Genomic DNA, 11,916 nt, shown 5'->3' with positions numbered 1-11,916 from the left:
GCTTATAACTCTAAGACCAGTCCAATAATAAAAAGAGGTGGATCTAGAAGGTACAAGAGAAAAGAGTGGATTGCTTTAATGTGTCTGCCTCCTGAGCGCCTAGTGCAAACCTTTCCTCCCGCTGAACAGATTCCGTGGCCTGAAGAAACCTAATGAATGGCCAAAAAAGCTCTTATCCAGACACTAATCCTTCCCGGCCTTTCCAGGGCAGATTTCCTTTGGGAAGAGTCTTTGAGTCCAGCCTAGTTCCCACATCTTTTTCTCTCCAGGGAAGGCCAGCTGAAGAGACGGAAGAATGGACACAGTGGAGAGCCTCCTGGGGAGTGGCAATTTCACTGACACCTGTGAAACTGGACTGAAAAATGAGACCTTTCTCTGTCTCTTCGACCAGCCTCGTCCTTCTAAAGGTAGGCAGCGGGAGGGCAGGGGAGGGAGCCTGTCATTCGGACCATCTCGAATTGAGTGAAATGGATAGAGGCACTCGGAGGAACAGGTCTAAGGAAAATAATGTCATTTGGGTAAAGAACGGATGAGCAGGGTGTCCTAACTTCCCTGACTTTCCAGATGACGGAGCCGAGTTGGCGAGGGTGGGGAGAGAGGGCACAGACAGGCTGAAAAGGAGAGGAAACACAGAGGCAAGGAAAAGTGAGACAGTGAAAGGCAGAACAGCGTGAAGTTACAGGGGATTACAAAGCTGAGAGTCGGTGCTGTCCCTGCCTGGTTGTCCTGTGGCTGAGCTAGTCCCAAGGGGCAATTAATGGTAAGTAATGCTAGGGGAGCTGGAAAAGAAAAGCTCACACTCTTCGCTCGAGACGCTTCCTCTGCTTCAAACAGAATCACCTCCTGAAGAGTTGGAGGGGTTTCTTTTCCCGATGAACCCCAGACTTTTGCTAGTGAGTTTCCACTGGTTGTGGCAGTTGCGGGGACAGTCGGATTTGATGACCACACGCTCAGCTCCAAATAACAACCCCGAGCTCACGTGGGGCTAAAAAAAAAAAAAAAAAACACAAAAAAGATTTGAACATCTTGTTCAAACATTAATTCTCCACGCTGGTCCTTTGCAGACTGGAAGCAGTTGGTGAGGATTCTCTTATATTCCCTGATCTTCCTGCTCAGCGTCCTGGGGAACACCCTGGTGATCGCTGTGCTGATCCGGAACAAGCGGATGAGGACGGTCACGAATATATTTCTGCTGTCGCTGGCTGTCAGTGATCTGATGCTCTGCCTCTTCTGCATGCCTTTTACGCTCATTCCCAATCTGTTGGAGGATTTCATTTTTGGGAGTGTTGTCTGCAAAACTGCCACCTACTTCATGGGTAAGTCCCCCTTAAGGCAACACTTTAGGGTTTTCATTTTCATTCTGGCTGGGATCCCTGAGGCAAACAGATGTGCTGGAATTAAAGAGTTTGGGGACACGGAGGGTAGCTGTTAAGAAGCCGGGGGTGGGGGTGGGGTTGTGTGTGTGGTTGTGTGTGTGTGTGTGTGTGTGTGTAGAGGGAGGGGTGGTAAATGAAAGGAAGGTTAGGTGGAGAGACTTTCTACCTCTTCTTCTTCTTCTTAATGGCATTTATTAAGCACTTACTATGTGCCAAGCACTGTTCTAAGCACTGGGAAGGTTACAAGGTGATCAGGTTGTCCCTCGGGGGGCTCACAGTCTTAATCCCCATTTTACACGTGAGGTAACTGAGGCCCAGAGAAGTTAAGTGACTTGCCCAAAGTCACACAGCTGACAATTGGCACAGCCGGAATTTGAACCCATGACCTCTGACTCCAAAGCCTGGGCTTTTTCCACTGAGCCACGCTGCTTCTCTACCTCGCTGTGGAGTTTGTTTGCAGCCTCACCAGGAGCAGTTTGACAAGGGCATCCACTTACTGGAAAACTGAAATAAAGTCACACTCACAACAGTGGGAATAACTCATTCCACCTACCTCTGTTCTCCCTGAAAAAGGGCTTCTGTGGGTTTTCCAGCTTCTCTGCTCCTTTTCGGGACAGTGATGGAAATGCAGCCCAGAGTTGGTCCCCACTCTGTGGTGATTTTTTTTGGGGGGGGGGGTTGTTATAAAAAGAACAAGGGGGGGAGAGATGGGGAGAAGGGGAGTGAGAAAGAGAATGAACATTGTTAGTACTGTTTTCTCTCCTTTTTGGCAGCTCAAGGAGCTTTGGCCCAAACTGTTTCCCTTGGGTCAGATGATGGAGATTGTGGCCCAGGGGGACATGGAAGGTACCCGGGGTCGAGAGTGCTGAGCTGGAGGAGCTGACCACCTGCACATTGGCTGTCCAAGGGGCTGGCCTCAGTCCACTTTGAGATCTGAATTGGGAGCACTGGTTCAGGTGGAGGTTCTTAGTGGGAACATGGGTGCTCCTTGCAAGTTCACAAAAGTATCAAGGAGGCTTCCCTAATCACCATTTCCTCATGCCCTGGCCTCCGGGTTTACGGGCCCTTCTCCTAGTGTCTCCTTTCAAGAATGTGGGCGTTCCTTCAGGATCCTGTCGAATTTGGGCCGTGTCACGAGAAGGGAGAGTTTAGAAACCTCATCGCTCCCTAATCGAAAAATCCAGACTCTCCACTGAACAAGGCTGCAATGAAATGCCAGCCCACCAAAGCAGGCATGAATTGCTTCCTCTACAATGAAACTTACACCATTACCACATAGGAAGAGAGACGGCTGTGGAGCTCATTCCAATGTGAAGTTAGCACGGCTTGGTTAATTTTGTTTAAGAAACCATAACAGGAAGAAATCGGGAGAAAATTTTCCTGATGGCATATTGGAATGGTAGCTGAAAAAGGGAAGTGGTCATTAGAGTGCAAAATTTGCCCAGCCGTAAGAGTGTGCGTCCTCAATGCTAATTAGACTAATAAGAAATATAAAATGGTATCTGATCTTTTATTTTTAAAAAATCAGTTAAGGCTCAAAAATGTTCATAAAGAGAATATTAAAGCACGATACATCTTCTTTAAAAAGGCTGCAAATGCTGTATGTGCTTCTGCTTCAGTGGGTAATTTGAAAGGTCAACAAATAACATCGATTAGAAAAAAAAGCTATTTGATCTCTAATCTTTCCCAGATTGCCTAGCCGAGGAGATGTACAAACTTTGCTCCTTATGACTTGGGGAAAACGTCTCATTCCAAGGACCCCCTTGATCTTAGCAAGAAGGTAGACAGAGCAAGTCACTTCACTTCTCTGGGCCTGTTACCTCATCTGTAAAATGGGGATAAGAGTGCGAGCCCCATGTGGAACAGGGACTGTGACCAATGATTAACTTGTATCTACCCCAGTGCTTAGAAAGGTGCTTGGCACATAGTAAGGCTTAACAGGTACCATTATTATTAGAAGCACTATAAATGTATTCATTCATTCATTCAATCGTATTTATTTAGTGCTTACTGCGTGCAGAGCACTGTACTAAGCGCTTGGGAAGTACAAGTTGGCAACATATAGAGACAGTCCCTGCCCAACAATGGGCTCACAGTCTAGAAGGAGGAGACAGACAACAAAACAAAACATGTGGACAGGTGTCAAGTCATCAGAATAAATAGAAATAAAGCTAGATGCACATCATTAACAAAATAAATAGAATAGTAAATATGTACAAGTAAAATAAATAGAGTATTAAATCTGTACAAGCATATATACAGGTGCTGTGGGGAGGGGAAGGAGGTAGGGTGGGGAGGATGGGGAGGAGGAGAGGAAAAAGGGGGCTCGGTCTGGGAAGGCCTCCTGGAGGAGGTGAGCTCGCAGTAGGGCTTTGAAGGGAGGAAGAGAGCTAGCTTGGCGGATGGGAGGAGGGAGGGCGTTCCGGGCCAGGGGGAGGACGTGGGCTGGGGGTTGTATCTGATGGGTACCAAGAAGTCTGTGCAGCCTCCGCTCCCCTGGTGCCGTGCTCAGGCCCGCACTACTGTAAGCTTGACAACAAAGGGGATGGGACCCCATGGCCGAGTCAGCATAATCCCTTTGTCTGTTGGCCGTCTAGGCATCTCCGTGAGCGTCTCCACCTTCAGCCTGGTGGCCATCTCCCTGGAGAGGTACAGTGCCATCTGCAAACCCTTGCAGTCCAGGGTCTGGCAGACGAAATCTCACGCCTTGAAGGTGATCACGGCCACGTGGTGCCTCTCGTTCGCCCTGATGTCCCCCTATCCGGTCTACAGCAGCTTGGTCCCTTTCACCAAGCACAACAACCAGACGGCTAACAAGTGTCGGGTCCTGCTGCCCAGTAACGTCATGCAGCAGTCCTGGTGAGCCTCGTTTCGTCGCATGTTTCCGCGAGGTCCCTGTTGGGGCGGGGCGGGGGCGGGAGGGGAGGAATGGGTGCGGGGCTGGGAGATGACGGATTCCAAGGGAAGGCAGGGGAAGAGCAGACCCTTACCTTTCCTGAATGGCCTCAGGGCCCCTCCTGCCTGAAGGAGAGAACGACACTGTGGCCTAGTGGCTAGAGCCCGAGCCTGGGAGCCAGAAGGACCTGGGTTCAAATCCCGGCTCTGCCACTTGTCTGCTGTGTGACCTTGAGCAAGTCACTTAAACTTCTAGACTGTGAGCCCACTGTTGGGTAGGGACTGTCTCTACCTGTTGCCAACTTGTACTTCCCAAGCGCTTAGTACAGTGCTCTGCACACAGTAAGCGCTCAATAAATACGATTGATTGATTGATTGATTAAACTCTTGCTGCCTCAGTTATCTTATCTGTAAAATGGGGATTATGATCGCGAGCCCTATGTGGGACATGGACTGTGTCCAACCTGATTGCTTTGTATCTACTCAGTGCTTAGAACGGTGCCTGGCACATAGTAGGAGCTTTAAAAATACCGTAAAAACAGATATGAGGCCCTTCCCTGGCTACCCTCTAGCCTAGTGTCTCTGTGACCAAAGGGAAAAACAGAGCCAAGCTCTCCACTCAGTCATCATCATCATCATCGTCAATCGTATTTATTGAGCGCTTACTGTGTGCAGAGCACTGTACTAAGCGCTTGGGAAGTACAAGTTGGCAACATATAGATACGGTCCCTACCCAACAGTGGGCTCACAGTCTAAAAGGGGGAGACAGAGAACAAAACCAAACATAGTAACAAAATGAAATAAATAGAATAGATATGTACAAGTAAAATAAATTATCATCACTGCCTAGTGTTTTAGACTGCAGGGAGACAGAGGGGCCTGGGTTAAATTAGGGCCTCCTTCTAGCCTTGCTCTTTTTATTCTCACCCAAGCATCTCAGAACCCAACCAGACTACCAAAATGAATTATATTACCACATCTGAAAGCCACCAGCTTATCCGAGTACGCCTCAGCCAGCGACAGCGTGATCCAATGCTACATCCAAACGGTCGGGCTGATGTTTACAGGGTCCTGTTGACTCTTGGCAACTCCTCTTATTAACTTTTGGCAATTTTAAAATTGAGAAGGAGGGTGGCCTAGTGGAAAGAGCACAGGCCTAGGACTCAAAGGAACTGGGTTCTAATTATGGATCCGACACCACTGACAATCGATGATATTTGAGCGCTTACTGTGGGAAGGGCACTGTACTAAGCGCTTGGGAAATTACAATACAGCTGAGTTGGTAGATGCAATCCCTGCCCACAAGGAGCTTAGAGTCGACAAGGGGAGACTTACCTGTTCTGTGACCTCAGGCAAGCCCCTTAACTTCTCAGGCCCTCAGCTTCCTCATCTATTAAAATAGGGATAAAAATGGGTCTCATACTTAGACTGTTAGCCCCATGTGGGTCAAGGATTAAGTCTGACCCATATCTTTTATCTCAGCGCTTAGAACAGTGCCAGTGCTTGGCACATAGTAAGCGCTTAACAAATACCATCATTATTATTATTATTACTCCAGCACTTAGTACAGCGCTAGGCACTTAGGAGACATTTAAATACCACAATTGTTGTTACTACTATAAGTTCCAAGGCTTTAAAGTTCCAGATTTGAAAAAAAAGCACTTGTTTAATGAGAGATGAGTCGCTTGTCGGACCTTGTTTGGAAAGAATTAAGGAAAAGAAAGAGGAAGAACTAGGAACTGAGTCTTAGCTCAGTAATAACCCAATTGGATGATCAAATTGGGAAGTAATTTGAGAAGCAGCGTGGCTCAGTGGAAAGAGCACGGGCTTGGGAGTCAAAGGTTCTAATCCCGGCTCTGCCACTTGTCAGCTGTGTGACTTCGGGCAAGTCACTTAACTTCTCTGAGCCTCAGTTACCTCATCTGTAAAATGGGGATTAGGACTGTGAGCCCCACGTGAGACAATCTGATCACCTTGTATCCCCCCAGCGCTTAGAACAGTGCTTCACACATAGTAAGTGCTTAACAAATGCCATTATTATTATTATTATTATTATTATTAAAATAGAGTGGGAAGGCATCTGGACGGTCCTGGGCTAGAACGGTGAAGGGGGTTCAGGAAAGAGGGGCCGGGAAATATCTGTCTGATAGATATTTCAGAGCTTCAGAGCCCATGACAGCCAGGAAACAGAGAGGCCCTAGAAGCAAAATGGGAAAAGAATAAAGGTGATTTCAAAGTAGGATTCCATTACAGATCTCCAAACCAAGAGGAGAAGGTGCAGGACAAGGCTATTTAAATTCATCTGAAGCCAGTGTCTTGGGAAATGCAGACATTTTAACTCCCCAGACACCTTTTGGAAAAAAAAAAACAAAAAACACCATATTACATTCCAGCAGGCCCCATCCCATCTAACAAGGGTGGAGGAAGCCAAAGCTAATTTCTGGCAAAGCAGGAGAGAAGAATAGGGCAGGTGTTTTTGATTTATTTCTAACACACACACACAGAGAAATGGAGTAAGGAGCTGAAAGTCCATAAAGGTGGCCATAAGATGTGAGCATTCAGCATCCTAAGGGAAGGAAAGTGAAAGATCAACAAGGCAAAAACCACGAACTTTAGGAAAGCAAATTTTACCAGGCTATGGACACTAGGAGGAGGGAAGGGCTTGGAAGCAAGTCCAAGAGGCAAATGAGTTCAAGAAACCTGGTAGCACTTTAAACAGCAACCCAGCCAATAAAGAACTAGGCCAAAAGGATAAGAGAGGTGACAAGTGAATCTTGGACAGTCCAGAATCATCCCGAAAGATAATTGGGGAAGTAAAAAGGAGGGTGGGGCAAAATCTGGGTTTCTTATTCAAGAAATATTCCAATCAGACAAGCTGTGGAAATGTGCTTGCGAGAGACAGAGAAGGGATCCGAAAAGCTACTCCAGTTGTGGAAGGCCGAAGAGGAGGAGGAAGCAATACTACCTCTACTACAAAAGCCAGATGGCAATCTGGTGTCAGAGGGCTAGGAAGAGAGGCTGAGGGACCCAAGGCCTAACTCCATAGGAGCGATTGAGACCACTGCCTGCCCCTCTTTCCCAGGTTTCCAGAAGTGGAGGTGAGCCAGGGTTTTGACTCCAGAGCCCCCTGCCCGCTTCCTTCCAGGCCTCCAGTGACTGCCGAAACCTGCCAAGCCCAACTGAAAAGACTCGCAGTTGGGGTTGCTGGCTAACTCTTCGAAGCCTGCCTTCCCCCTCAAGCACCATCCTGTTTGTGAGCGGGACTTCGTTTTCACACCCGTCAATACAAACAAAATCAACTGCGATCCATTATACCAGGACGGCCGGGCGTGAGGCCCCACGGCACATTCAGGGCAAGGTCTATGGTCTGCTGGTCGCCCTCTGAAATTCTTAGGCAAATTTGACTAATGCTAACTCTTCTGCTATAGATGAAGGGGGAAAATGATGCTGGCCTTCTGTTTTAGCAAGCTGCATGTAACATGATGGTCCCTAAACTGTTTCTATTAAGCCAGAGCCTGGGAAGAGGGTCTTATAGAGACCTTATCCTGAGAGATAAAATTTGTCCATTCCTTGGTCTCAGAATTAGAAATTAACACCAATCATCAATCGTATTTATTGAGCGCTTACTGTGTACAGAGCACTGTACTCAGCGCTTGAAAATAGAGCAATGGGGTTTTCATCCCCATTTTACAGATGAGAGAACTGAGACCCAAAGAAGTTAAGTGACTTGCCCAAAGTCACCCAGCTGACAATTGGCGGAGCCGGGATTTGAACCCATGACCTCTGACTCCGAAGCCCGGGCTCTTTCCACTGAGCCGCGCTGCGTTAAGGGTGGTCACGAAGTACTTTTATTCAGGATCCTTCAAGTATTGAAAGCTTGTCTTTGCTCCTCTGTAGATACATTTTTTTCCTGGGAGTGTAATCAATCCTGGCTGTCCTGGAGCTGAAATTAACATTCGGTTGATCCAACCTAACATATTCGCTCTCAGATCAGAATCAAGCAAACACTCATGTTTGACCGTAATGACCTCAAAATAGTCATTTTCCTGCAAATTGCAGGCACCTATCACTGCTACAGAAAAAGCCTGGCCATCCTCACAAGTGTCTGTGGTGTGTTAAAACAAGGCAAGGCAAATCTGCCACTCCTCTGCCAACCCACAGCCAGGTGTGAGGCAGGAAGCATCCTCTGGGCCACCCTCTTGGGATGGGGTTGGAAAATCATGGTGCCCGGAGCTATTTCTGAATTGGGAACAATGATTATTATTGTTGCTGTGGTATTTATTTGGAGTTTCTATGTACCAACCGCCGTGCTAAGCGCTGGGGTCGATACAAGATCATCAGATCAGAAACAGTCCTTCTGTCCCACATGGGGCTCACATTATAAGGAGGAGGGACAAAAAGTATTTAACCCCTTTTTTCAGATGAGGAAACTGAGGCGCATCTAGGTTAAGTGACTTGCCTGAGTTTATACAGCAGGCAAGTGGGGAAGCAGCAGGGCTTAGTGAAAAGAGCATTGGCTTTGGAGACAGAGGACCTCCTGGCTCTGCCACTTACCTGCTGTGTGACCCCGGGCAAGTCACTTAACTTCCCTGTGCCTCCATTTCCTGATCTGTAAAATGGGAATTCGAAAACTGTTTTCCCTTTCACATAGACTGTGAGCCTGATGAGGGACTGGGGCTGTGTATGACCTAACTATATTGTATCTTCCCTATAACTTAGTACATAGTAAGCACTTAAATACCACTATCTGGCAGAGCTGGGAAAAGAACCCAGATCTCCCAACTCCCAGTCCCGTGCTTTTTACACCAGACCACACGGCTTCTCGGAAATCGATTGCTTGTTAACTTCTTGTGAATTACTTTAGGTACACGTTCCTGTTACTGATCCTTTTCCTTATTCCCGGAATTGTGATGATGGTAGCATATGGATTAATCTCTTTGGAACTATACAGAGGAATCAAATATGATGCCAGCCTGAAAAAACCGACCTGCGGTAACTATCATTTACCTATACATGGACATGGGGGAATTTTCAAAGATACCCACACTTTATGTTTCACTTCATTTAAATACGTGTCTATAAATATACTGAAAAACCTCAATAATTTGTGGGTGGCACAGGGATGGAGAGAAGTGAGTCCAATCAGATATGTGCAGTTCTTCTGCGGTGTGGTGTTATATTCTTGCAAAAACCCCGAGTTAAGAAGAGCTCGTGCTTCTGAGACCAACACAGAGTATATGATTGCTTTCCTGCTTCTTCTCCAAAGCTGTGGCACTCTACTCATAATGGGCTCAAGCTCTCAAACATTCCCTAAATCACGAATCTTGCACTAGCCAAAATATGCATCTCATATCTGCCTCAGCGCTTATTTGGGCGCTTAACCCATGGGAGGCACTTAACTTATCCCAGTTATCATCATGTACCAAAAACACACAACATGGGAGACTGTGTCGGGAAGAGTCTGACTTGGATAAATCTTCCTTTAAAATACAGTTTTACTTCAGTAATGTTTGTGTGTGTCTTGCTGCGTGGGCTTTCCCCGGGATCTCTACTGATCTGACTCTTTATTAAAACAAACAGAAGAAAGCTATCCCTAAGACAACTAGAGATTAAAAAGTTTTCTATGTCTGTCTCCCTGCTCTTGCCTCTGCTGCCCGCCTCTCTCTCACCCTCACCTTACTCAGAGCTCTGCCTCTAATCCAAAGCTTTGTCAACGAGGCACATCAAAAACTTCTTTCTTTAGATAAAATCCTGCCTCTCTTGGGCCAAGGTAGAGTGGCCAAAGGGCAGAAGCAGGCGGTAAGTACCACAGCTGATTATGCCAGATTGTAGGGGCCAAATTCATTAGGTTTCACAGAACATGCAGGTCTTTCAAAGATTGCAGTAATCAGGTAGTCAGAAAGAGCACTAAATTTGGCCCAGGATCACGCTCGGAAACCTGGTCACTTTTCCCGCTCCAGGTCAATGGCCCCAGTGTGCAGCCCAATGACTCCCAGCCAACCATTTTCCTGGAGACCATGTACGGTTAATTTAGTTAAGGTTTCTCCTAGTTTTCTCTTCGGAAGTGCCACAGCCTAGTGGAAAGAGCATGGGCAGAGAAGCAGAGAGCATGGGCATGGGCAGAGAAGCAGTGTGGCTCAGTGGAAAGAGCACGGGCTTTGGAGTCAGAGGTCATGGGTTCGAATCCTGACTCCGCCACTTGTCAGCTGTGTGACTTTGGGCAAGTCACAACTTCTCTGGGCCTCAGTTCCCTAATCTGTAAAATGGGGATTAAGACTGTGAGCCCCACGTGGGACAACCTGATCACCCTGTATCCTCCCCAGCACTTGGAACAGTGTTTTGCACATAGTAAGCACTTAACAAATGCCAATTATTATTATTATTATTATTATTATTGGGTGCCCAAGGACCCAGGTTCTAAGCTGGCCTTCACCACTTGCCTGATGTGTGACCTTGGGTAAGTCACTTAACTTCTTTGGGTCTAGGTTTCCCCATCTGTAAAATGGGGATGAAATATATGTCCTCCCTCTGTGAACCCCATAGAAGACTAAGTGCCATTACTATTATTATTATTATTATTATTATTGTTAAATGGTCCACTTAGAACCCCAAGTGATGTGCCTCTGCCTCTCCAGAAAGGAAGACCAGTAAAAACAACAGCAGGTATGAAGACGGGGATGGGTGCTACCTGCAGAAGGCGAAGAAGCGGAAGAAGATGAATCTGCATCCTCTGCCCAGTGGCGGTGGCAGCGCCAAAATCGAAAGGGTCAGGAGCACCGGCTCGGCCGGCAACCTGATGGCCAAGAAGCGCGTGATCCGCATGCTCATGGTCATCGTGGTCCTCTTTTTCCTGTGCTGGATGCCCATCTTCAGCGCCAACGCCTGGAGGGCCTACGACACCCCGTCGGCCAACCGGCTCCTCTCAGGGGCCCCCATTTCCTTCATCCATCTGCTCTCCTACACGTCTGCCTGCGTGAATCCCATCATCTACTGCTTCATGAACAAACGCTTCCGCCTCGGCTTCCTGGACACCTTCACCTGCTGCCCGCAGCCCCGGCCCCCGGGAGGAAGAGGCGAGACAGGCGAGGAGGATGACGGGAGCACGACCGGCGCATCCCTGTCGAGGGGCTCCTACAGCCACGGGAGAAGTGCCACTCCTCCCCCTTGAAGCATCTCCCGCTCCCCACCTTCCCCCGCCCCCAGGCCCCTCCGGAGGCTGTGGAGCTCGGTTCCTAGAAGAATTGCCCGAGTCAGTTTTGCTTTTGTCAAGGGGAAGTCCCATTTCCTATAGCGTGCGACTCGTTTGGAAGAAAGGGCGAGAGCCCATTTTACCCGAATGATCACCTGAAAGGGAAAGGGGGAAACTGACGTTGAACGGGAGCTGGACGTTGACTGGGTTGGGATGTTGTCTGAAGCCTAAATAGAAGGAATATGGGAATCCTGGGGATCAGAGGCTCCGGGGCGCTTTCTGAGAGTTAAAGTAGCTTAACGCTTGCTGTTGTGCTCGTGAAGTCGTTACCTGTCCGCCTTCTGAGGTCAAAATCGCAATCCAAATATGCTTCGAAGAGAAATGTTTTTGGCTTCTTTCATACCCTATACTAGCACCCTGCATTATGACTAAATATCTGTGACGTGTAAACGTGAA

The 11,916-nt window shown here is 47.7% G+C and overlaps 1 protein-coding gene across 1 annotated transcript; it reads left to right on the top strand.

Moving 5' to 3' along the window:
* The first annotated feature begins 295 nt into the window (after positions 1–295).
* CCKAR (cholecystokinin A receptor) lies at positions 296–11,439 on the top strand. Its single transcript, XM_038753157.1, has 5 exons — positions 296–407; positions 1,065–1,316; positions 3,974–4,235; positions 9,136–9,263; positions 10,907–11,439. The coding sequence occupies exons 1-5, from the start codon at positions 296–298 to the stop codon at positions 11,437–11,439; spliced, it is 1,287 nt and encodes a 428-aa protein (XP_038609085.1).
* Positions 11,440–11,916: the final 477 nt, after the last annotated feature.

The sequence above is a fragment of the Tachyglossus aculeatus genome, chromosome 10, assembly GCF_015852505.1.
Source record: "Tachyglossus aculeatus isolate mTacAcu1 chromosome 10, mTacAcu1.pri, whole genome shotgun sequence".
Classification (NCBI taxonomy): domain Eukaryota; kingdom Metazoa; phylum Chordata; class Mammalia; order Monotremata; family Tachyglossidae; genus Tachyglossus; species Tachyglossus aculeatus.
This window is presented reverse-complemented; position numbering and strand designations above follow the sequence as displayed.

What these genes read in the sequence shown, in the direction of transcription:
- CCKAR (XM_038753157.1), top strand. Translation starts at nt 296, where the DNA reads ATGGACACAGTGGAGAGCCTCCTGGGGAGTGGCAATTTCACTGACACC. An exon ending in CCAGCCTCGTCCTTCTAAAG is followed by an intron (nt 408 to 1,064) that starts GTAGGCAGCGGG and finishes GGTCCTTTGCAG; the next exon opens with ACTGGAAGCAGTTGGTGAGG. An exon ending in AACTGCCACCTACTTCATGG is followed by an intron (nt 1,317 to 3,973) that starts GTAAGTCCCCCT and finishes TTGGCCGTCTAG; the next exon opens with GCATCTCCGTGAGCGTCTCC.